Source organism: Salmo salar, chromosome 01 (assembly GCF_965601325.2).
Source record: "Salmo salar chromosome 01, fSalSal1, whole genome shotgun sequence".
In the NCBI taxonomy this organism is placed as follows: domain Eukaryota; kingdom Metazoa; phylum Chordata; class Actinopteri; order Salmoniformes; family Salmonidae; genus Salmo; species Salmo salar.
This window is the reverse complement of record NC_138291.1, coordinates 164,733,000-164,757,571: the sequence shown is the minus strand read 5'-3', so window position 1 is coordinate 164,757,571 and position 24,572 is coordinate 164,733,000. Positions and strand designations below refer to the sequence as shown.

Below are 24,572 nucleotides of genomic sequence, written 5' to 3'. Positions count from 1 at the left end.
CACACTCTCCAGATAGTCTTTATGGTACTGTATAAGTAGTGTGTGTGAAGAGACCTTCATTGTTGGCCTTTTTTATAGATCTGTTTTGCCAGACAGGCTGGCTTTGGGAGGTACTGTAGCAGCCTTGTAAGGGATAATGAACTCATAAAATATATTGTAAGTGAAAATGTATTAACATGAGATTAAAAAGCTTTACATTTCTTCACACTGTTCCTGGAGAACGTTCACAATGGGGAGAGGCTTGATGTGGTTGTCAACCCTTCTTTCACTCCCTCCCTCCCTCCCCCACTGGGCATACACTGATTGAATCAACGTTGCTATCATATATTGTTGTCTTTCCCCCCCTCCCTTCCTTGTTGTCTTTCCCTCACTTCCTTGTTGTCTTTCCCTCCCTTCCTTGTTGTCTTTCCCTCCCATCCGTGTTGTCCTGCCCTCCCTTCCTTGTTGTCTTTCCCTCCCTTCCGTGTTGTCTTTCCCTTCCTTCCTTGTTGTCTTTCCCTCCCTTCCTTGTTGTCCTGCCCTCCCTTCCTTGTTGTCTTTCCCTCCCTTCCTTGTTGTCCTGCCCTCCCTTCCTTGTTGTCTTTCCCTCCCTTCCTTGTTGTCCTGCCCTCCCTTCCTTGTTGTCTTTCCCTCCCTTCCTTGTTGTCTTTCCCTCCCTTCCTTGTTGTCTTTCCCTCCCTTCCTTGTTGTCTTTCCCTCCCTTCCTTGTTGTCTTTCCCTCCCTTCCTTGTTGTCTTTCCCTCCCTTCCTTGTTGTCTTTCCCTCCCTTCCTTGTTGTCCTGCCCTCCCTTCCTTGTTGTCTTTCCCTCCCTTCCTTGTTGTCTTTCCCTCCCTTCCTTGTTGTCCTGCCCTCCCTTCCTTGTTGTCTTTCCCTCCCTTCCTTGTTGTCTTTCCCTCCCTTCCTTGTTGTCTTTCCCTCCCTTCCTTGTTGTCCTGCCCTCCCTTCCTTGTTGTCTTTCCCTCCCTTCCTTGTTGTCTTTCCCTCCCTTCCTTGTTGTCTTTCCCTCCCTTCCTTGTTGTCTTTCCCTCCCTTCCTTGTTGTCTTTCCCTCCCTTCCTTGTTGTCCTGCCCTCCCTTCCTTGTTGTCTTTCCCTCCCTTCCTTGTTGTCTTTCCCTCCCTTCCTTGTTGTCCTGCCCTCCCTTCCTTGTTGTCTTTCCCTCCCTTCCTTGTTGTCTTTCCCTCCCTTCCTTGTTGTCTTTCCCTCCCTTCCTTGTTGTCCTGCCCTCCCTTCCTTGTTGTCCTGCCCTCCCTTCCTTGTTGTCTTTCCCTCCCTTCCTTGTTGTCTTTCCCTCCCTTCCTTGTTGTCTTTCCCTCCCTTCCTTGTTGTCCTGCCCTCCCTTCCTTGTTGTCTTTCCCTCCCTTCCTTGTTGTCCTGCCCTCCCTTCCTTGTTGTCTTTCCCTCCCTTCCTTGTTGTCTTTCCCTCCCTTCCTTGTTGTCCTGCCCTCCCTTCCTTGTTGTCTTTCCCTCCCTTCCTTGTTGTCTTTCCCTTCCTTCCTTGTTGTCTTTCCCTCCCTTCCTTGTTGTCTTTCCCTCCCTTCCTTGTTGTCCTGCCCTCCCTTCCTTGTTGTCTTTCCCTCCCTTCCTTGTTGTCTTTCCCTTCCTTCCTTGTTGTCCTGCCCTCCCTTCCTTGTTGTCCTGCCCTCCCTTCCTTGTTGTCTTTCCCTCCCTTCCTTGTTGTCTTTCCCTCCCTTCCTTGTTGTCCTGCCCTCCCTTCCTTGTTGTCCTGCCCTCCCTTCCTTGTTGTCTTTCCCTCCCTTCCTTGTTGTCTTTCCCTCCCTTCCTTGTTGTCCTGCCCTCCCTTCCTTCCTTGTTGTCTTTCCCTCCCTTCCTTGTTGTCTTTCCCTCCCTTCCTTGTTGTCTTTCCCTCCCTTCCTTGTTGTCCTGCCCTCCCTTCCTTGTTGTCTTTCCCTCCCTTCCTTGTTGTCTTTCCCTCCCTTCCTTGTTGTCCTGCCCTCCCTTCCTTGTTGTCTTTCCCTCCCTTCCTTGTTGTCTTTCCCTCCCTTCCTTGTTGTCCTGCCCTCCCTTCCTTCCTTGTTGTCTTTCCCTCCCTTCCTTGTTGTCTTTCCCTCCCTTCCTTGTTGTCTTTCCCTCCCTTCCTTGTTGTCCTGCCCTCCCTTCCTTGTTGTCTTTCCCTCCCTTCCTTGTTGTCTTTCCCTCCCTTCCTTGTTGTCCTGCCCTCCCTTCCTTGTTGTCTTTCCCTCCCTTCCTTGTTGTCTTTCCCTCCCTTCCTTGTTGTCTTTCCCTCCCTTCCTTGTTGTCCTGCCCTCCCTTCCTTGTTGTCTTTCCCTCCCTTCCTTGTTGTCTTTCCCTCCCTTCCTTGTTGTCCTGCCCTCCCTTCCTTGTTGTCCTGCCCTCCCTTCCTTGTTGTCTTTCCCCTCCTTCCTTGTTGTCTTTCCCTTCCTTCCTTGTTGTCTTTCTCTCTGAGCAGTAGCTCCAGCGCCAGGTTTAGAATCCTGATTTGGGCTGGGTGCCAAGACAGTCGCAGACCCCCTCGTCTCACGCAGTCTCGACACACACACACACACACACACACACACACACACACACACACACACACACACACACACACACACACACACACACACACACACACACACACACACACACACATCCACCCCCCCCCCATACACACCATTCAGTGACTGTTGTCCATTCAGTGTGACGCGTCTCATTGCCTGCTGGTGGAGCAGGGCAGGCAACAGGCCCAGTGAAGCAGGGGGAGCTTTTTACAGAGCAGGAACCAGGATTAACATTCTTCCCTCTTGCACCTACTGAATCCCAAATGGCACCCTATTCCCTACATAGTGCACTACTTTTGACCAGAGCACTATAAATCCTGGTCAAAAGTAGTGCACTAAAAAGGCAATGGGGTGCCATTTAGGATGTAACCAGTGTTTCTCCCCTCCCTCCTCCTGCAGGCTGAGGCCAGGCTGGTTGTGTTCTCCTGGCACTAAGGCACATGCTTGACCTGGCGCTGAGGACAAAGAGCAATTAGCAGCAGCGTGGAGTCTGTCTCTGTGGCCGACCCTCTGTCCACCCGCCTGTCTGTCCGACTGTCTGTCAGCCCGTCGCCAAGAGAACAGGGCAGATTGGGAAGCAGAACATCCCCCTCCTACAGCGCAGCATCCCAGATGGGGGCAGGGAGGGTGGGGGGTCTTTTAACTCTTATCCCAACTTGGATGGATGCCAGAAGTGACGTGTACTGTAGATGTCAAATCTGAGCATTATAAGGGAAAGGCCTGTGGCTGATATGATGACATATATCAGAATATGTTGGCTAATGTTCAATTAACCCCTTAGATCAAAATACACACACACACACACACACACACACACACACACACACAGTCACCCTCCCAACTGACAGGTAGCCATCAGCGTTGACCTGAGGATGTTGGTTTTGTAATCATATGACTCGCCCCTAAGATTAGCCTGTGGTCATTACGTACACTACATTACAACCCACTACATAGACACACTGACAGAACACACACACTCACATCACACAAGCATGCATGCACACACACACGCACACACAAACACACTAATGTCAGCTACAATAAACCCATTGTGCATCGCAGCAGTCTGCCTGATTTGCTGACCATTTGCTTACAACTGAAACGATCCCTGTTCCGGAAAAGTGCTACCCCTCTCTCTCTCTCTCTCTCTCTCTCTCTCTCTCTCTCTCTCTCCCTCCCTCCCTCCCTCCCTCCCTCCCTCCCTCCCTCCCTCCCTGTCTCTGTTTCTCTCTCTCTCTTTCTCTCTCTCCCTCTTTCTCTCTCTCTCTCTCTCTCTCTCTCTCTCTCTCTCTCTCTCTCAGTCTCTCTCTCTCTCTCTCTCGCTCTCATACACACAGACACGCACACATACACACAAGCTCACCAAAACAGTATTCACATGAAACAGAAGCATAGATATCAAAAACAGAACACACATAGAAGTACCTCTCCCAGTGACTGAGCAGGACAGCAGAGAGGAGAGAGCAGAGAGGAGAGAGGAGAGAGACTGGCTCAGTTGTCTCCATAGCTCTCATTTCTCTGGTCTTGACCAGGCCGTTGTGAGCGTGCCAGTCACAAGACGACACACACACAGTCAGACAGACAGAGTTCCTAGAGAATAACTTCAGCTAGCTCGCAATCGCACTCTGAATAACAGGAAACACCAGACAAGACAAAGAACACATGGAATTCAGTCAGTTACACACACACACACACACACACACACACACACACACACACACACACACACACACACACACACACACACACACACACACACACACACACACACACACACACACACACACACACATACACTAAACTGTGTGCTCACACCGAGACAAAAACACACTGTTATTCACATAAACGTGAGGCTCGCACACATTGCACTGAATGTGGATCTAGCGTTCATCTGCTGATCGTTCAGCGTGCCGTGTTTTAAGCTTACCGTATGCTTTCCAGTCGTAACAGTTTGTGCATATATCATCACAACAATTCTGTGATGTTTTGGTCTTCGGGAGTTTTTTTTCTGCTGTTCGTGCACACCAAGTTTGGTAGACGAAGTCTATGCCCCTTCGTCTGTGATTGATCCTACTCCTAGTAGGAGCAGGAACATGAAGTGTTGGTTGTCATTCAACGAAACACTATTTTCATGCACTTTCTTTCACTTGAGAAATACTGCACCAAACATCTTAGTTAGATGTCAAATTTGCACGTCTAAGATCTCTGCAAAAACGTGATGACTGATTTCTTGATGTATTTATTTTCAGGGAGTGTTTCTGGTTATGTTATTGCTATAGTGGCTCAAGAAAGACAAACGGTAACATTGCAGCTTTTTTCCCCGCTTTTCCAAGCGATGGTCTTTAGGGAGTATGAGAGCACAGACGGTCGATGGTCGCTTCACCTTGCCAAGTTCTGCTAGTGTAACAGTATAAAAAACAGCAGCTTAATCACTTCACACTCATCTAACGACCAACAGGTAGACACACTCATCTAACGACCAACAGGTAAACACACTCATCTAACGACCAACAGGTAAACACACTCATCTAACGACCAACAGGTAAACACACTCATCTAACGACCAACAGGTAAACACACTCATCTAACGACCAACAGGTAAACACACTCATCTAACGACCAACAGGTAAACACACTCATCTAACGACCAACAGGTAAACACACTCATCTAACGACCAACAGGTAAACACACTCATCTAACGACCAACAGGTAAACACACTCATCTAACGACCAACAGGTAAACACACTCATCTAACGACCAACAGGTAAACACACTCATCTAACGACCAACAGGTAGACACACTCATCTAACGACCAACAGGTAAACACACTCATCTAACGACCAACAGGTAAACACACTCATCTAACGACCAACAGGTAAACACACTCATCTAACGACCAACAGGTAAACACACTCATCTAACGACCAACAGGTAGACACACTCGCACTAAGCCAGGAGTAGCTCCAACTAGACTAATGTTTGTGAGCGTTCACCACGTGTGTGTGTGAGTGCTGGCTTGTGCTTCTCAGTCTACTCTGTCAAGGCTTTAGCCCTGGTCTTCTCAGTCTACTCTGTCAAGGCTTTAGCCCTGGTCTTCTCAGTCTACTCTGTCAAGGCTTTAGCCCTGGTCTTCTCAGTCTACTCTGTCAGGGCTTTAGCCCTGGTCTTCTCAGTCTACTCTGTCAGGGCTTTAGCCCTGGTCTTCTCAGTCTACTCTGTCAGGACTTTAGCCCTGGTCTTCTCAGTCTAGCCCTGGTCTTATTGCTTTAGCAGGGAGAATACCAGGTGGTTTGCTTCATTGTCTCCACAGCGAGCGATGAGCGGTCTCAGACCAGAGAGAAATAAATCAGTATCTACCATCCTCCCTCCCGTCTTCCCTCCCTCCGTCCCTCCGTCCCTCCCCTCCACAGCAGCAGACTAAGATGGAAAAACTGACTCAAGCAGGTTGCTGCTGCTCACTCTTAAACACTCAGTTTACAGCGAGACTGACTGCAGAGAAATGGCACTCTCGAGACACACAGGCATTCTTTCTCTCCTTCTCTCTCGCTCTCTCTCCCTCTCCCTCTCCTTCTGCAGCTATTATGTGGCTCCCTCTTAGCAAGTCTGGCTGTACTTGTCAATCCCCTGTCTTGTCTTCTCTTTCTGTCCTCACTCAACTGCATTCCTCCACTCCTCCATGCCCTCTCTCTCTGCCCTCGTTCACTCTGCCCTCTCTCACTCTGCCCTCTCTCACTGCCCTCTACCTCTTGAATCTCGCTCTGTATTTTCTCTCTCTGTTTCTCACATTGTCTGTCTCTCTCTCTCTCTCTCTCGCTCTGTCCACTTATCTCCCTCTCCCTCTTTATCTGTCTCTCTTTCACTTTCTTTGTCTCTCAATCTTTCTGCCTCTCTCCGCTCCTTGGGCTCCCTTGCATCCTCTGTTTCTCTCTGCTGCTGATCTCGTTCTGAGGGCTGGGGGCTGACTGCTGGACGACTAACGACAAAACAAGACAGCACTCGCATTCCAGAACAATCCATCTCCCCACCAGCTCTTTGGACAGACATGAACAAGATGAACAGAGCAGAGAGAAAATAAGCAAAATCTCCAAAATGCTACAACCCTATAACAGAATTACACTAATAAAGGCCTAACACACACATACACACACACACACAGCAGAACAGACAGTACTTTCCAATGGCTATCGGACTTTTGGATCTCAACTGTCTGGCTGTTGCTAGAATTACCCACTTTGAACCAATTATGTGAATTGCTTGGACTTTTGTGGAAATGATGAGAATCGAACCTGAGCTGTTTTCTTTCAAATGCAGGAATGAGTTGAAAGAAGAATGCATCCCTTTATTCACAGACACAAACTATAATTCCATGGCATCATCAGTGAACTCAATGACCCAGAAAGCTTTGCCAGAAAAGTTGTCGCTCAGCCACAGAGAAATACTTTCATACAAGCTTTGAGGCCTACTTATGCAAAGTATTGTATGCCTCCATCCAAATTCAACATGACAACCAAAATGATAACAAACAAATTACTCATGAAAATAAACTTCAAGCCATTGCCTTAGAAACATGAAAAACTATATCTAACTATTAGCTCCAATATTTTCTGGAAGCAAAAACACATGAATCATTGAGAGATTTAAGGAACAGCCTCCAGTGATTTTATCAACATGATATGTTCTTGGTTAGGGGATATGATTTAGAAAACCCTCTTGCTTTGGGTTTATATGTTTTTTGAGGAAAGGAACTATATTGATGTTATTAATCAACTTGTGTTGCTCAGAAAAAAATGGCCTTCTGTTCTTGAAGGAGAAATTAATAGTGGTAATACACCAACCATGTTGCTATGGGCTCTAATGACCAGTCAAACACCATGCAGTCAGACTTGTACACAGACAAAACTTGCCAGGAGATCCAACCTCCTGTGAAAAATCTTTGGAACTTGCTTCCAATGTCTCCATGGCAACCAATTCCTGTCCCAGTTTTGAGTGGGTGTGGGATTGGTTGTCCTTCCCTGGCCTGATACTACCCCTGACATTATAGGAGGAGACATAGAGCCCACCTGCCAGGGGATGAAGGAGCACACAGACTCCCCTTTCACCTCATTCTCAAATAGAAAAGATTCCCACACTGTAAATGTACCATTCTGTATTGTTCAACCTCATTTTGTTCCATCTATAGCAGCTCTGTAAGCAGGTGTAATTCCCTCTGTGGTTGCTGTCCTGCCCTAGGTCCGAGCAAACTAACTGTAGTGATGCTGAGTGAGCAGATGTCTGTCTGTCTGTCTGTCTGTCTGTCTGTCTGTCTGTCTGTCTGTCTGTCTGTCTGTCTGTCTGTCTGTCTGTCTGTCTGTCTGTCTGTCTGTCTTTCCAACCATCATCACCCCCCAACTCCCCTGCACATTTTCTCACCTAATAAAGAAAAATAGAATGGCTCCAACTGAAGTAGTGAGGTTTCTGGAGTGAGGTTAGCTACCAGGGAAGATAATCATGCGATTTCCCCCTAAAATGCTTCATTCAGTAGTTCTGCTGCCCAGGCTGTGGCTAGGATTGAGGCTAGGGCTGACTGGGGATGGGGATTGGGGTTGGAAAGGATGACTCATAGCATTGCTTTCCATGCTCAATCATTATAATACCCCTTAATAGAGAACAGTACTGCTATCCTGGAGAGCTGAATAGTGAATACCCAATGATTTTGGCTGGAAAAAAGCTACAGTGAGAAGTAGTCTATACCACTTATGGTCTTACAGTGTATACAGCACAGACGGTGAGTGAAAACAGGCATAGGCTCTGACACTACCAACTGCAAGAAAAGGGTGGCAAGTATCCTAGTGGTCAACTGCGGTGAGCCAGTAACCAAAAGGCTGCTGGTTCAAATCCCCAAGCCAACTAGGTGAAAAATATGTCAACATGCCCTTGAGCAAGGCACTTAACCATAATAGATCCTGTAAGTTTCTCTAGATAACAGTGTCTACTAAAATGTAAAAGACTGGCATGGTACCACATCTGTTGGAAGACCCACTATTGAAAATACTACAATCCCTACAACTGTTATTGGGGCTTTGGGAATTAAACCAACAGCATCTTGACTTAATTATCTGAAAGGACTCAACTTTTCACTATGAAATCAAGATAATACCCTATTTTCTCCTTTTCAATAGAGGATCATGTCCAAGCCTGAACATAGTCTCCTGTCAAATCACTGTCCTGGAAAACCTGTCTCTACAGCTTCTGTGTGAAGACGGCCAATAAGATGCCCCATGGTCCTTTGGAGCAGTCTCTCTATGAACTCTTGACAGAACAGTGTTTCCCTGTCCCTAACACGACATCAAAATATTTATGACATGAGTGGCATACAAAGGATCTCCTTCAATCTGACAGACAGAGTCAAAATTCTGACCTGGAATAATCTTTTATCAGCCATTGCATTCCGTCATCTGCACAGATATAAAAACAAGAGTGTCAGTCTTTGCTGTTGACCAGGCGTTGGATGGAGCTGGTTGGAGGCTAGGGGTCATAAACTAAACCATGAACCGTTCAACGGACCAGCCAGTTTAGTTCCACACCATAATGGCTGCATTCACAGTCTGAAGTGGATCATGAGATTGCAGGGTCACTGCTTCTCTCCACAGTCCAGCAAACTCAGATTCCTTTCCCTGCACCACGACGATAGACACACACACACGCACACACACTCTTTTCACACCACAACACCACCACTGATTGAGTAAAATGAGCTCAAAGGATTTCCCATATTGAGGGATAAGTATATGGCCATTGAAAAACTGGAGCAGAAACTGCATTCACTCAAAAGGGACAAACAATTACTAATAATGATGGGGTTGAGATTGGGGATTGCACTCTGAACTGAACTTTCTCAATTTTGGGTTTCATGGCTGTGTTTTTATTACTTGATTGCAATGCTAAAATGCCACCAGTATGGTACCTGTGTCTGTGTTTCATCATGTTGCAGCCAGAACAGAACAGTTCCAGAGGTTTCCGTTGCAACACCAGGTTTGGAGGCCATAAACATTCTGCATCAGTTACATCAGTCAGTAACAACCTTACCCTCTTCTTCCATAACACACATGAATGACATTAGGGGTAATACGATAAAAAGGTACATACAATCTATCATGGAAACTTTCTTTTGTAGAGGAACTGTTCTGACGGTGGGCCGAAAGGATGGAAAACCGCTGTGGCCCAGCGGTGCTTGACCTTTGACCCCCATAGTAAAGTCAACCTTTACACAAAAATAACATTTAAATTACCCAGGCTGCTTTGCATGGCTCCAAACCTGGCTGCTATGAAACTCACACCAGCTCTAAAACGTCTCACCAAAGCTCACCTAATGGGACGCAGCTATTTTTCCAGCGAAAAGCCTCAACTCTAAAACCAGTAGGTACTAGAAGTATATCTTTCTTTAGAAAAATGAAACAGTGCTTTATTTCATAGTACTTTGTTCCACCAGGAGTGGGATAAAAACATCTGGAATGCATTTTTCCCCCTATTTTTTTTAGGATCAGCAGACGCCAGACGGCACAATGGAGCTTATCGGATCCAGATGTTGAACACAGTTAAACAACAAGTGCTTCTTTCTTATAATCCCCTTTTTTTATATAAAAAACAAATGGATAAAAACTAAATGTCAAACATTAGAGAAACACCATGAATCTTAAAATCACAAAAACTCCATTACCCATAGTCCTTTTCAGGCTGAAAACAACAAGCACTGTAGTCAACGTTTACATATCGAGTAGTCGTTGGCTTCGGCCCCAATCCACCCACGTTTTCATTTTACCCAGGTATTCAAGGAATGTTATTCAAGTATTTTTGATGAATAAAGCAGTTTGACATGCCTAGGGGAATGTTCCTATTGACACAGACCGTTCAAAAACCTTTTCTTAATGAATGATAACAAACCAGGAGAAACATGTTGAAGCTTTGAGAAAAGGTCCCATTGATTCCGGTGGGTGACTTGGTGGAAACGTGAACTTCTCTTTAATCTGTTTGCCCCACACAAAAATAAACATTTTGGGAGCAAAGCCTCTGAGAAGCAGCCACATGGCTAATATAACAACAACTTTCACAAGAAAGCTAAATAAAGCTGCCCTCATCAAGGTCAGGGAATAAAGCTCTTTAAAACAAGCATTGTTAAGCGAGAGATCGAGACAGACCCAGATATCTGCACTTTGGCAAAATATCAGTTTTCTTAAAGTCAGTTATTTATCATCCATGTTTTAACCATTAAATCACATTCGGTCATCTTTGTGTTTAGTTCTTGAAAATGTCATCAAAGCCAGAATGAAGAACGGGCATGGTGTTCCAAAGCAAAGCATTCCAGACTTGTTTGTTTCAGGAAATCATGTCACGCAAGTTCGATAAGGTACCCACAATGCACCTCTCTCTCTTTCTCTGTCCCTCCTGTCCTGAACAGCCAGTGACTCACCAGGGGTGAGTTTTCAAAAAAAACATAAAGATAATCTTTTGGACTAGTAGGCAATGGATGAATGATGATCTATCTGCTAAAGATCTTACGTTAACAGCAAGGTCATTCCTTTCCCAAGGGCTCTGAAACTGTAAACCTAGCAGCGCTGGTCACCTGAAGGTAATGATCCTCAAACTTTAACCTCTGACCCCATCCATCACACCTAGGAAACCCATCTCCTATTGGTTCCTGTCATTACCAGACTTTCACTCTGTACTCCTCTCATTTTTGTCAAGAGAAGATAACCAAGTCATAAATAAACACTGAACTGAGGTTACACTTGGGTTTGAAGATGTTTTTGTCATTATATATCTGATTCTAGTACAGTTAAAATTAATTCATCATTGAGACCTCGATCTTGACAGTTTTGAGGGTAAAAACTGTTCTGTTTTGTTCTCTCCTTTTCATTATCAACATCTTTTATGAGGTTTGGCATGGGACTATATGTTTGTTCAAAGTTCTGGGACAATGAAATGTTGTATAAAACCCCTACACAATAAAATGTAATTGTAATGAGTTGAGACTTGTGTAAAAAAATATATAGAATCAAATTTGGAAAGGGAATGGAGAACAAGACATATGGATGTAAATATATTTATATAGATACAAATATTTCTCAACAAAAGAGTAGCCAATAACAGCAAATGCTACTAAACAATAACCACATGAAACAACACAGCCCATATTAATTATCTGTATTGATACACCATCCAAAATGTAATTAATAACTTCACCATGCTCAAAGGCATATTCAATGTCTGCTTTATTTTACCCATCTACCAGGTGTCCTTCTTTGCGAGGCACCGGAAAACCTCCCTGGTCTTTGTGGTTGAATCTGTGTTTGAAATTCACTGTTCAACTGAGACCTTACATATACTGTTTGTATGTGTGGGGTACAGCGATGAGGTAGTCATTCAAAAATCATGTTAAACACTTATTGCACACAGAGTGAGTCCATGCAACTTATTAAGCATATTTTTACTCCTGAACTTATTTAGGCTTGCCATAACAAATGTATTGAATACTTATTGACTCAAGACATTTCAGCTTTTCAATTTTAATTGACTTGTAAAAATGTCTAAAAACATTTAAATATTTCCACTTTGACATGATGCAGTATTGTCTGTAGGCCAGTGACACAAAATCTAAATTTAATACATTTTAGATTCAGGTTGTAACACAACAAAATGTGGGAAAAGTCAAGGGTGTGAATACTTTCTGAAGGCACTATATGTTAGTGATAGCATGTGACTTGATGAAAAACATGAACTACATTGCAAACAATCATGTATGAGTTAACGTGTTCTGTACAGAATGCCTACTAATAAAGTGTTTCATATCACATGTCAAATAAAAACTGTTTCCTTTAGATAAATGCAGTGGAGAATTGTGCCTTGCCTTCTTGGAGCTACTCCAAAAGTGTGTTGATAACTGGAATACCATTAATCAACACATTGCAATTCATTTGTTACATTGTGTTGAAAACATTCAAATTAACCCCAAAGTAGGCTGATAGGCCTTCATTCTGCCTAGTAGTTGATGATGCATGTCTACTGAACAGAGAGAGACATCTAGAATCCTGTAGTCTAGACAGAATATGATGCAGAATTTCTACTGTGTACAGTACAAGTCAAAGGTTTGGCCACACTTACTCATTCAAGGGTTTTCTTTATTATTACAATTTTCTACATTGTAGAATAATAGTGAAGACAGCAAAACTATGCAATAACACATATAGAATCATGTAGTAACCAAAAAAAGAGTTAAACAAAATATATTTTATATTTGAGATTCTTCAAAGTAGCCACCATTTGCCTTGATGACAGCTTTGCACACTCTTGGCATTCTCTCAACCAGGTTCATGAGTTAGTCACCTGGAATGCATTTCAATTAACAGATGTCCCTTGTTAAAACTTCTTATGGATGAGGGGCTAGTTTGGATGAGTAGTTTGGATGAATAAGGTGCCCAGAGTAAACTGCCTGCTACTCAGGCCCAGAGGCTAAGATATGCATACTATTAGTAGATTTGGATAGAAAACACTCTGAAGTTTGTAAAACTGTTTGAATGATGTCTGTGAGTATAACAGAACTCATATGGCAGGCAAAAACCTGAGAAAAAAATCCAACCAGGAAGTGAGAAATCTGAGGTTTGTAGTTTTTCAAGTCTTGGCCTATCCAATATACAGTGTCTGTGGGGTCATATTGCACTTACTAAGGCTTCCACTAGATGGCAACAGTCTTTAGAACCTTGTTTGAGGCTTCTACTGTGAAGTGGACGAGAATAAGAGCTGATTGAGTGAGAGGTCTGCCAGCAGGGCATGAGCTTCAGACATGCGCACGCCAGTGATTGGCAGCTGAGTTCCATTGCATTTCTAAAGACAAAGGAATTCTCCGGTTGAAACCTTATTGCAGATTTATGATGAAAAACATCCGAAAGATTGATTCTATACATCGTTTGACATGTTTCTACGAACTGTAATGGAATTTTTTGAGTTTTTGTCTGGCCTGCGCGTCGTGAATTTGTATTTGTGAACTGAAGGCGCGAACAAAAAGGAGGTATTTGGACATAAAGGATGGACTTTATTGAACAAAACAAACATTTATTGTGGAACTGGGATTCCTGGGAGTGCATTCTGATGAAGATCATCAAAGGTAAGTGAATATTTATAATGCTATTTCTGACTTCTGTTGACTCCAACATGGCGGATATATGTATGGCTTGTTTTTGTGTCTGAGTGCCGTACTCAGATTATTGCATGGTGTGCTTTTTCGGTAAAGCTTTTTTGAAATCTGACACAGCGGTTGCATTAAGGAGAAGTTTATCTAAAGTTCCATGCATAACACTTGTATTTTCATCAACATTTATGATGAGTATTTCTGTAAATTGATGTGGCTCTCTGCAAAATCACCGGTTGTTTTGGAAGCAAAACATTACTGAACGTAACGCGTCAATGTAAACTGAGATTTTTGGATATAAATATGAACTTTATCGAACAAAACATAGATGTATTGTGTAACATGAAGTCCTATGAGTGTCATCTGATGAAGATCATCAAAGGTTAGTGATTAATTCTCTCTCTATTTCTGCTTTTTGTGACTCCTCTCTTTGGCTGGAAAAAATGGCTGTGTTTTTCTGTGACTAGTTGCTGACCTAACATAATCGTTTGGTGTGCTTTCGCTGTAAAGCCTTTTTGAAATCGGACACTGTGGTGGGATTAACAACAAGTTTATCTTTAAAATGGTGTAAAATACTTGTATGTTTGAGGAATTTTAATTATGAGATTGCTGTTGTTTGAATTTGGCGCCCTGCACTTTCACTGGCTGTTGTCATATCGATCCCGTTAACGGGATTCCAGCCATAAGAAGTTAAAAGTTAATTTATGCAATGTCTTTCCTTTTTAATGCATTTGAACCAATCAGTTGTGTTGTGACAAGGTAGGGGTGGTATACAGAAGATAGCCCTATATGGTAAAAGACCAAGTCCATATTATGGCAAGAACAGCTCAAATAAGCAAAAAGTCCATAATTATTTTAAGACATGAAGGTCAGTCAATATGGAACATTTCAAGAACTTTGAAAGTGTCTTCAAATGCAGTTGCAAAAACCATCAAGCGCTGTAAGGGTCGATGCTGGAGACGAGAAGCAAGTACAGGGAGTGAACATTTAATTAGCATGTACATGGAACAGGACAGGACAGCGTCTGGACATAAACACATAACGACATTAATGCAGACACAGTGAAAAAACGGGGAAGCAGACAGTTATAGACCGGGAAATCAACAAAGGGAAGTAGTCCAGGTGAGTCCAATGAGCACTGCTGCGTGTAAAGATGGTGACAGGTGTGCGTAATGAAGGACAAGCTCTCCCTCGAGCGCCAAAGAGGGAGAGCGGGCGTGAGAGCAGGAGTGACAGTACCCCCCCTCTAGGGGCGCCACCCAGCGTCCCCCCTGGGTGAGCCTGACGGGCTGACCGAGGCATGGGCGCTGGACAAGCCGGCTGGGGCGTAGAAGCTCGACGACCCGGCAGAGGCGTGGGAGCCTGGCGAGCCAGCTCAGGCGGGGGAGCCTGACGATCCGGCTGAGGCGTGAAAGGCCAATAATCCCGCTGAGGTGTGGGAGCCCGACGAACCGTCTGAGGCGTGGGAGCCTGATGAGTCGGCTGAAGCATGACGTGGGGTGGGCGCCTACCGAGCCCACCGTGGCAAGACGACCTCTCGAGCCAGCTAAGGCGTGGAAGACCGATGAGCTAGTTGAGGCACCCCCGGTTCCCTCGGCGATAGCACCCAGACCCGACGTCACCAACCAAAACTCCCTGATGCTTCTTTTAGTGGTGTCTGCATTCTGTAAGGGTTGACGCTGGAGACGAGAAGCAAGTACAGGGAGTGAACATTTAATTAGCACGGACATGGAACAGGACAGGACAGCGTCTGGACATAAACACATAGCGACATTAATGCAGACACAGGGAACAAACGGGGAAGGAGACAGTTATAGACCGGGCAATCAACAAAGGGAAGTAGTCCAGGTGAGTCCAATGAGCACTGCTGCGCGTAATGATGGTGACAGGTGCGCGTAATGTAGGACAGCCTGATGCCAGAAAGGGAGAGCGGGAGCAGACGTGACAAAGCACTATAATAATGAAACTGGCTCTCATGAGGACTGCCACAGGAAAGGAAAACCAAGAGTTACCTCTGCTGCAGAGGATAAGATCATTAGAGTTACCAGCCTCAGAAATTGTAGCCCAAATAAATGCTTCACAGAGTTCAAGTAACATACACATCTCAACATTAACTGTTCAGAGGAGACTGCATGAAACAGGCCTTCAGGATCAAATTGCTGCAAAGAAACCACTACTAAAGGACACCAATAAGAAGAAGAGAATTGCTAGGGCAAAGAAACATGAGCAATGAACATTAGACCGGTGGAAATCTGTCCATTGGTCGGATGGTTCCAACCGCCATGTCTTTGTGAGATGCAGAATAGGTGAACGGATGATCTCTGCATGTGTGGTTCCAACGGTGAAGCATGGAGGAAGAGGTGTGATGATGTGGGGTGCTTTACTGGCGACATTGACAGGGATTTATTTCGAATTCAAGGCACACTTAACCTGTTGGGGCTAGGGGGCAGTATTTTCACGGCTGGATAAAAAAACATACCCGATTTAATCTGGTTACTAATCCTACCCAGTAACTAGAATATGCATATACTTATTATATATGGATAGAAAACACCCTAAAGTTTCTAAAACTGTTTGAATGGTGTCTGTGAGTATAACAGAACTCATTTGGCAGGCAAAACCCTGAGACATTTTCTGACAGGAAGTGGATACCTGATGTGTTGAATGACCTTTAAGCCTATGCCATTGAAACACACAGGGGTTGATTAATGTTTTGGCACTTCCTATTGCTTCCACTAGATGTCACCAGCCTTTACAAAGTGTTTTGAGTCTTTTACTGTGAGATCTGACCGAACAAGAGCCATGGAACGGTGATGGCCGATTAGACTCTGGCGCGCGACTTCATGTTGGGTACCCTCGTTTCAATACGTTATAAAAGAGAATGCATTCGTCCACCTTGAATATTATTCATGTTCTGGTTAAAAAAGGCACTAATGATTTATGCTATACAACGTTTGACATGTTTGAACGAACGTAAATATATTTTTTCCCCTCGTTCATGACGAGAAGTCTGGCTGGCTTAGATCATGTGCTAACAACACGGAGCTTTTTGGACATAAATGATGAGCTTTTTTGAACAAAACTACATTCGTTATGGACCTGGGATTCCTGGAAGTGACATCTGATGAAGAGAATCAAAGGTGATGAATTATTTACATAGTATTTTCGATTTTAGATCTCTCCAACATGGCCGTTTGTCTGTATAGCAAAGCGTATTTTTCTGGGCGCAGTGCTCAGATTATTGCAAAGTGTGATTTCCCAGTAAGGTTATTTTTAAATCTGGCAAGTTGATTGCGTTCAAGAGATGTAAATCTATAATTCTTTAAATGACAATATAATATTTTACCAATGTCTTCTAATTTTAATTATTTAATTTGTGGTGCTGACTTGACTGCCGGTTATTGGAGGGAAACGATTTCCTGAACATCAACGCCATAGTAAACCGCTATTTTTGGATATAAATATGAACTTGATAGAACTAAAAATGCATTTATTGTCTAACATAATGTCCTAGGAGTGTCATCTGATGGAGATTGTTAAAGGTTAGTGCATCATTTTAGCTGGTTTTATGGTTTTGGTGACGCCTGTCTTTGAATTGACAAAACATTACACACAGCTATTGTCAATGTACTCTCCTAACATAATCTAACTTTATGCTTTCGCCGTAAAACCTTTTTGAAATCGGACAACGTGGTTAGATTAAGGAGATGTTTATCTTTCAAAGGGTGTAAGATAGTTGTATGTTTGAAAAATTTGAATTTTGACATTTATTTGGTTTCAAATTTGCCGCTCTTGAAATGCACCTGCTGTTGATAGGGTGCACCACGGGTGGCACGCTAGCGTCCCACATAGCCCCAAGAAGTTAACCAGCATGGCTACCACAGAATTCTGCAGCGATACGCCATCCCATCTGGTTTACGCTTAGTGGGACTATCATTTGTTTTTCAACAGGACAATGACCCAACACACCTCCGGGATGTGTAAGGGCTATTTGACCAAGAAGGAAAGTGGAGTGCTGCATCAGATGACCTGGCCTCCACAATCACCCAACCTCAACCCAATTGAGATGGTTAAGGATGAGTTGGACTGCAGAGTGAAGGAAAAGCAGCCAACAAGTGCTCAGCATATGCGGGAACTCATTCAAGACTGTTGGAAAAGCATTCCAGGTGAAGCTGGTTGAGAGAATGCCAAGAGTGTGCAAAGCTGTCATCAAGGCAAAGGGTGGCTACTTTGAAGAATCTAAAATATCAAATATCCTTGGATTTGTTTAACGCTTTTTTGGTTACTACATGATTCCATATGTGTTATTTCATCATTTTCATATCTGTAGAAAAATTTTAAAATTAAGAAAAACCCTTGAATGAGTAGGTGTGTCCAAACTTCTGATTGGTACTGTAGGTGAAGTCTAGCCTGGTCCCAAATATGTTTGTGCTGTTTTGCCAACTCCTAAGGCAATGAGTTGGCAAGACAGCACAAAGGGATCTGAAACAGCGCTAGGTGATGATTAATAAGCCTGATCAGAACCAGAGGTGCTACGGAAGTCTATACACTCTTAGAAAAAAAGTGCTATCTAGAACCTTAAAGTCCCCATGGGAGAACCCTTTGAAGAACCCTTTTTGGTAGCAGGTAGAACCATTTTTTGTTTCCATGTAGAAATCGTTCTAGAGGATTCTACATGGAACCCAAAAGGGTTCTACCTGGAACCAAAAAGGGTTCTACCTGGTGCTTCTGAAGTCATTCTCAGCCCTGAAGCCTGGGGCTGGAGAGGGTCATCTGGTTTGGATCAGGATAATAAGTCCTTTACTGCTGAACTCTCTGGAGAACCTGGCCTCATTCCTTTTAATTACCAGTTAATCATACAGTCTGTCTGCCCTGATGGGACACATCTTTCACAAGCTGTAAATCAAAGCTGACTGTTTTCCAATATACAGTGCATTAGGAATGTATTCAGATCCCTTGATTTTTTTTACAGCCTTATTCTAAAAAAGTCTAAATAGATGTTTGGATAAAATGAACTGGATTACATTTTAAAATGTTCGCAAATGTATTAAAAATAAAAAGCAGAAATACCTTATCTATATAAGTATTCAGACCCTTTGCTATGCGACTCGAAATTGAGCTCAGGTGCATCATGTTTCCATTGATCATCCTTGAGATGTTTATACAACTTGATTGGAGTCCACCTGTGGTAAACTCAATTAATTGGACATGATTTGGAAAGGCACACACCTGTCTATATAAGGTCCTACAGTTGACAGTGCATGTCAGAGCAAAAACCAAGTCATGAGGTTGAAGGAATTGTCCGTAGACCTCCGAAACAGGATTGTGTCAAGGTACAGATCTGGGAAAGGGTACCAAAAAAATTTCTGCAGCATTGAAGGTCCCCAAGAACACAGTGGCCTCCATCATCCTTAAATGGAAGAAGTTTGGAACCACCAAGACTCTTCCTAGAACTGGCCGCCCGGCCAAACTGAGCAATCGGGGGAGAAGAGCCTTGGTCAGGGAGGTGGCCAAGAACCCGATGGTCACTCTGGCAGAGCTCCAGAGTTCCTCTGTGGAGTTGGGAGAATCTTCCAGAAGGACAACCATCTCTGCAGCACTCCACCAATCAGGCTTTTATGGTAGAGTGGCCAGACGGAAGCCACTCCTTAGAAAAGGCACATGACAGCCCACTTGAAGTTTGCCAAAAGGCACCTAAATATTCTCAGACCATGAAGACCAAGATTCTATGGTCTGATGAAACCAAGATTGAACTCTTTGGCCTGAATGCCAAGCATTACGTCTGGATGAAACCAGGCACCTTCCCTACGGTGATGGCAGCATCATTCTGTGGGGCTGTTTTTCAGCGGCAGGGACTGGGAGACTAGTCGAGGCAAAGATGAACGGAGCAAAGTACAGAGGGATCCTTGATGAAAACCTGCTCCAGAGTGCTCAGGACCAAAGACTGGGGCAAAGGTTCACCTTCCAACAGGACAACGACCCTATGCACACAACCAAGACAACGCAGGAGTGGCTTCGGGACATGTCTCTGAATATTCTTTGAGTGGCCCAGCCAGAGCCCGGAATTGAACCCGATCTAAAATCTCTGGATAGACCTGAAAATAGTTGTGCAGCAACGCTCCCCATCCAACCTAACAGAGCTTGAGAGGATCTGCAGAGAAGAATGGGAGAAACACCCCAAATATAGATGTGCCAAGCTTGTAGCGTCATACCCAAGAAGACTTGATGTTGTAATCGCTGCCAAAGGTGCTTCAACAAAGTACTGAGTTAAAGGTCTGACTACTTGTGTAAATGTACTATAAAAATATTTAAAATATTTAAACGAGCAAAAATGTCGAAAAATCTATTTTTCTTTTGTCATTATGGGGTATTGTGTGTAGATCGATGAGGGAAACAATGTTTTTTTAATCCATTTTATAATAAGGCTGTAACGTAACAAAATGTGGAAAAAGTCAAGGGGTCTGAATACTTTCCGAAGGCACTGTATCCTAAACTGTTGACCATGTTACCTAACTTGGTGAAATGCTATGCATTTTTCCGTTGAAAGTTATTTTTGATAATATAGCTAGAAATATGTATTATGCTTATTCCCTGTCAAATAAATATTTTCATGATTGATGATTTGATTGTTGTAACACTGCTTAGGTTGACATTTGCAACAATAGCAATGTAATAAGCCTCTTGCTAGCCAATACCAATTCATAAACTCCACTCGTACTTGCATGCGTCCTGGTTTCAGGAAGTGTTGCAGCATCACAGACGATCATTTAACAAGCCTCTGGTTGTTTTCTGTTGGTCTTTAAGAGCTGATTGAAGGCAGCAGCATCAGAGTGAGTTGTACCACGCCCTTCAGTCCTAGTTAAACTCCAGTCCAACTCTCCACGTCATCTGGCATGACTGGGAACTGGGTCTGTCAATCACATACGAGCAATTAAAAGACCACACCCCCTAGATTTTTTAACCTTTACTTTACCAGGTTGCATTGAGATCAGAATACCAATTTTTCAAGGGAGATGTGTCCATTTCTCCCATAGGGAAGAAAGTTCAAGGCCAAGCCTTCATGAAGTCCAAAGGGCCATAGTCAATAATCAATCAAAGTCTGCATTCACGATTCACATGAATATGTAATTGTTTCAATCATTAGCACACGACTCAGACTCGTCTGTGCAGGCCCATACAATTTAGGTTGACTGGAAATCCCATTGTGTTACCAAATTACAGTCAAAGGGAATTTAATCCAACCCAGATCTCTAGATCTCCACCTCTCATGTTGAGGTATGTGGAAGGAACAGACCAGGCCATATGTTAATCTAACAGCCTTTTAGCGAGTGGAAGTTGCTGAGGGAAGGACAGCTCATTATAATGGCTGGAATATAAGTCAATGGTATGACTGACTGACTGGATTTTTGACTGGATGAGAGCTCCACAGTAGCCAGCATTCAAGCTGAGGCCACCTACCATGCCATGCAGGCCAGTGAGCTAATAATATATGTAGGACACTAGGCCTGATTCAAATCCCCCACATCACCCAATGCTCCTGTCCACAGCATGAACCACTTTCTTTCATCTAGCAACATGTAACTCACACAATTCATTTCCAAAAGTGATTTGAGTTCTAATAAAGGTGTTGGAAAGTAGAGTAAAGGAGCCTGATTGCAAAACCACAGCGTTGGAGCAGTTCCCTAGGCACAGCCTTTAAAACAGCTTTGGTTACAGGTGGTTTTCTCATCATAGAGAGCGTATAAAACAGACAGCTGGAGGATAGCAAGACAAATGTTTATGGGATAGTTTAAAAAGAACCTTGTAGACGATTTCACAGAGACATTATACTCTTTTGTTGAGCATTTGTGGTATGACCGTGCGCATCCCTGCCCACAATGAGATGCCAAGCGTCCGCTCCACGCTGCCACTTCAGACCGACGGCCACGCCCTCTCACGAGAGCTGCGCTCCATTCGGTTTCTCATTAAAGAAATACCCCTTTGAACTTTAAAGTCAACTGTTTCATATGTGAATATGGAGCACATTAAGCTCATGGATGTACTTGTCATCAAGTCTAAAATACCAACTAAAGCGCAAAAATATGAAACCCCCAAGAAATTACTATATTTTGTATATCATATCCACAATGCTGCATAATAGTTTTTTTCAGTTAGTCTATGAAAAATACATTTCCATGAAGTATGCCTAAAGAAGAAATAGTCTACAATCTATCGACAAGATTGAAGAAAGGTCAAATCGTTTTCCTATAGGCTATAAAAGGTGAGCTTGGTTTCCAGGTTGATCAATTCAACACTAGGCAGGGAATAAAATGTAAGGTCTATATCTTTACAGTAGTCCTATCATCCATCATAGCAATGTGTAGCCTATGTGCGCACAGCACAATACATCTTAGACACCAATAATATATGCTAAATGATGTGCATCAGAAGTAGCACTATAGATGGCGCAGGAGGACCCCATCTTTCAGAGTGCACAAATCCATCGCTGGAGGCAGAGAAGTTAAGTTTCTGGAAGAATAGTTATCTTTGGCGCTGCAAGTCCTCTATGCAGCGGGCTCTTACCAAATCGATAGACTTTATCAACACACTGAGCAATAGAGTACAAAGTATATGAACAAGCACCAGTGCCATTCTTTAAAAAGCCTTGACTGGGCCTGCGGTCATTTCAGTTTATGACACCAATATGAATGTGGACCACATTCCAGTAACCTGACAATTAAATCATGGTTTAAAAGAGGGGCGTAGAATTGACGTTGCACAATGGTATGTATGATACGGACTTGTTGCACATGAGAACATATCACTGTCTAAAGAACAGACGGGCAAAATAGTGCGCAGCAGCAGACTGCAATAGAGGATGTGGTATCTTACCTGAACTGGCTTGTGATGTGACAAAAAGTAGAAGTATCGCTAAAGTGATTTGCGAGTCCTTTATCCTCCGTTTTACTTTCCATCTTATATGTGTATCCATGGTCGCCAGTGACGTCCACGACAAAGGTGGGTTAACTTTTTAAGAGCAACTGAAAAAATACTTGTGACAACTTCTGATTAGGAGAGAACTGGTAGCCAAAGGTCCCAGAGAAAGAGAGAAGGGGAAAATAGCGTTATTTTCTCAAGCAGCCATACGTTTTGGAGTGTGGATTCATCCAGCTAGTATAACGGATGGGACACCCTCTCTCGCGCACTCGTCCTCTCCACTCCTCTTCTCGCTCCTCTGAAAAGGCTACCCTGCGCTGCTGAGCCTCCGATCAGAAGTGTTGCCCCTCTCTCAGTCGTCACTGGAGCCCTGGGAAGTCATTTAGAGGGTTAAAAGGTCCCCTAGCAGGCTGTCAGTCAGGTTGCGGACAGGCCAGGAAAGCAAATCAGAGGGCTCGACTTATAGAACAGGCCCTACAATTGGCTGTGGAATGGAGGAAAAGTTTAGTGAAACGCCCACTCTCGGTGTGCTGAAGTTTTTGCCTCCCGCAGGGCAAACCTTTCTTTGACCAAAAAATCCTCTATGAAAAGGGGCGTTAAAGCGGGAGAGACAAAAACGTTTTGGACAAGAACAGACAGATAGTTCAACAAGACTTCTAAAGATAAATGTTGTTTTCATATCCGATACATTACTTTCCATTACACCAAATGAAAAGCTATTCTAATAATTTGAATAATAAATGAGAGAATTTGAGCTGTGGACACACTGAAGTAGAAACTGTGTCTTTCCACCAATTGGTTAAGAAGTATAACTTGGTAAAAAAAAAAAAAAAAAATTGATTTCACCTAATTTTAACATTCTGTCATGAAGAGCACATATTCAACTTCATAATTATTATCATTATTTTTAAATCTCATCTCAAGAGGTTAAATGATTTAGTAAGTGACTAGACAACATGCCAAATAAAGTACAAGACCATGGTGCTTGCCTTTGGTGCAGCAAGAGGAACTGCCCCTCCCAACCTTCAGGCTATGCACTCCGTTCTGCCACCTCTGGTTTCTTGGCCCTCCCACCCCTATGAAGAACACAGCTCAATGGTGGAACCAGCTTCCCCCTGAAGCTAGGGATTCCATCTTCCGAAACCCTACCTCTTCAAAGAGTATCTTAAATACTTCCTGTACCAGCACTTGACCCCCCCCCCCCCCGCTTCTAGCTCTGACTTTGCTGATAGTTACTTTATTGAGGAAAAGTGTACTTAGGGTCGTACTCTACGAATGTTGTAGAGCATGAGCCTGCAGGAGCAATTCACTGCTTTGATGTTTGCAGAGAATGACAGGGTGTTGTCCAGGGTTACGCCAAGGTTCTTTGCACTCTGGAAGGGCGACACTGTGGATTTGTCAACTGTGATGGAGAGGTATTTGAGAGGGCAGGCTTTCCCCGGGAGGAAGAGCAGCTCCTTCTTGCCAAGTTGAGATTTAGGTGGTGGGCCGGGATCCAAGCTAAGATATATGCCAGGCACGCAGAGATGCGTGTCAACCCCTGGGTGTCAAAAGGGGAAGGAGAAAAGTACTTGACTGTCATCTGCATAGCAATGATAGGAGAGACCATGTGAGGATATGATGGAGCCGAGTGACTTGGTGTATAGAGAGAAGAGGGGAGGGTCTAGAACCAAGCCCTGGGGAACACCAGTATGTGGTGCAGACACAGATCCTCTCCACTCCACGTCACCTGGTAGGAGCGGTGACGTATCGCTTTGTGCATTGTCATGCTGAAACAGGAAAAGCCCCAAATTGTTGCCACAAAGTTGGAAGAACAGAATCATATAGAATGTCATTGTATGCTGTAGCATTAACAATTACCTTCACTGGATCTAAGGGGCCCAGCTCGAATGATAAATACAGCCCCAGGCCATTATTCCTTCTCCAACAAACTTTACAGTTGGCACTATGCATTGGGGCAGGTATCGTTCT

The 24,572-nt window shown here is 43.8% G+C and overlaps 1 protein-coding gene across 2 annotated transcripts in view; it reads right to left on the bottom strand.

Annotated features, from left to right (window-relative positions):
* Positions 1–22,977, bottom strand: part of LOC106568813 (collagen alpha-1(XI) chain-like) — a 144,046-nt gene extending 121,069 nt beyond the window's left edge. Inside the window, exon 1 of one of the 2 annotated variants that reach the window (XM_014139485.3) lies at positions 22,557–22,977. In XM_014139485.3, coding sequence (XP_013994960.2) covers positions 22,557–22,656 — 100 coding nt within the window. In that variant the 5' untranslated portion in view covers positions 22,657–22,977. The remainder of the gene's footprint in view (positions 1–22,556) is intronic. The other variant, XM_014139484.3, reaches the window with a different exon arrangement.
* Between the last annotated feature and the right edge of the window lie 1,595 nt (positions 22,978–24,572).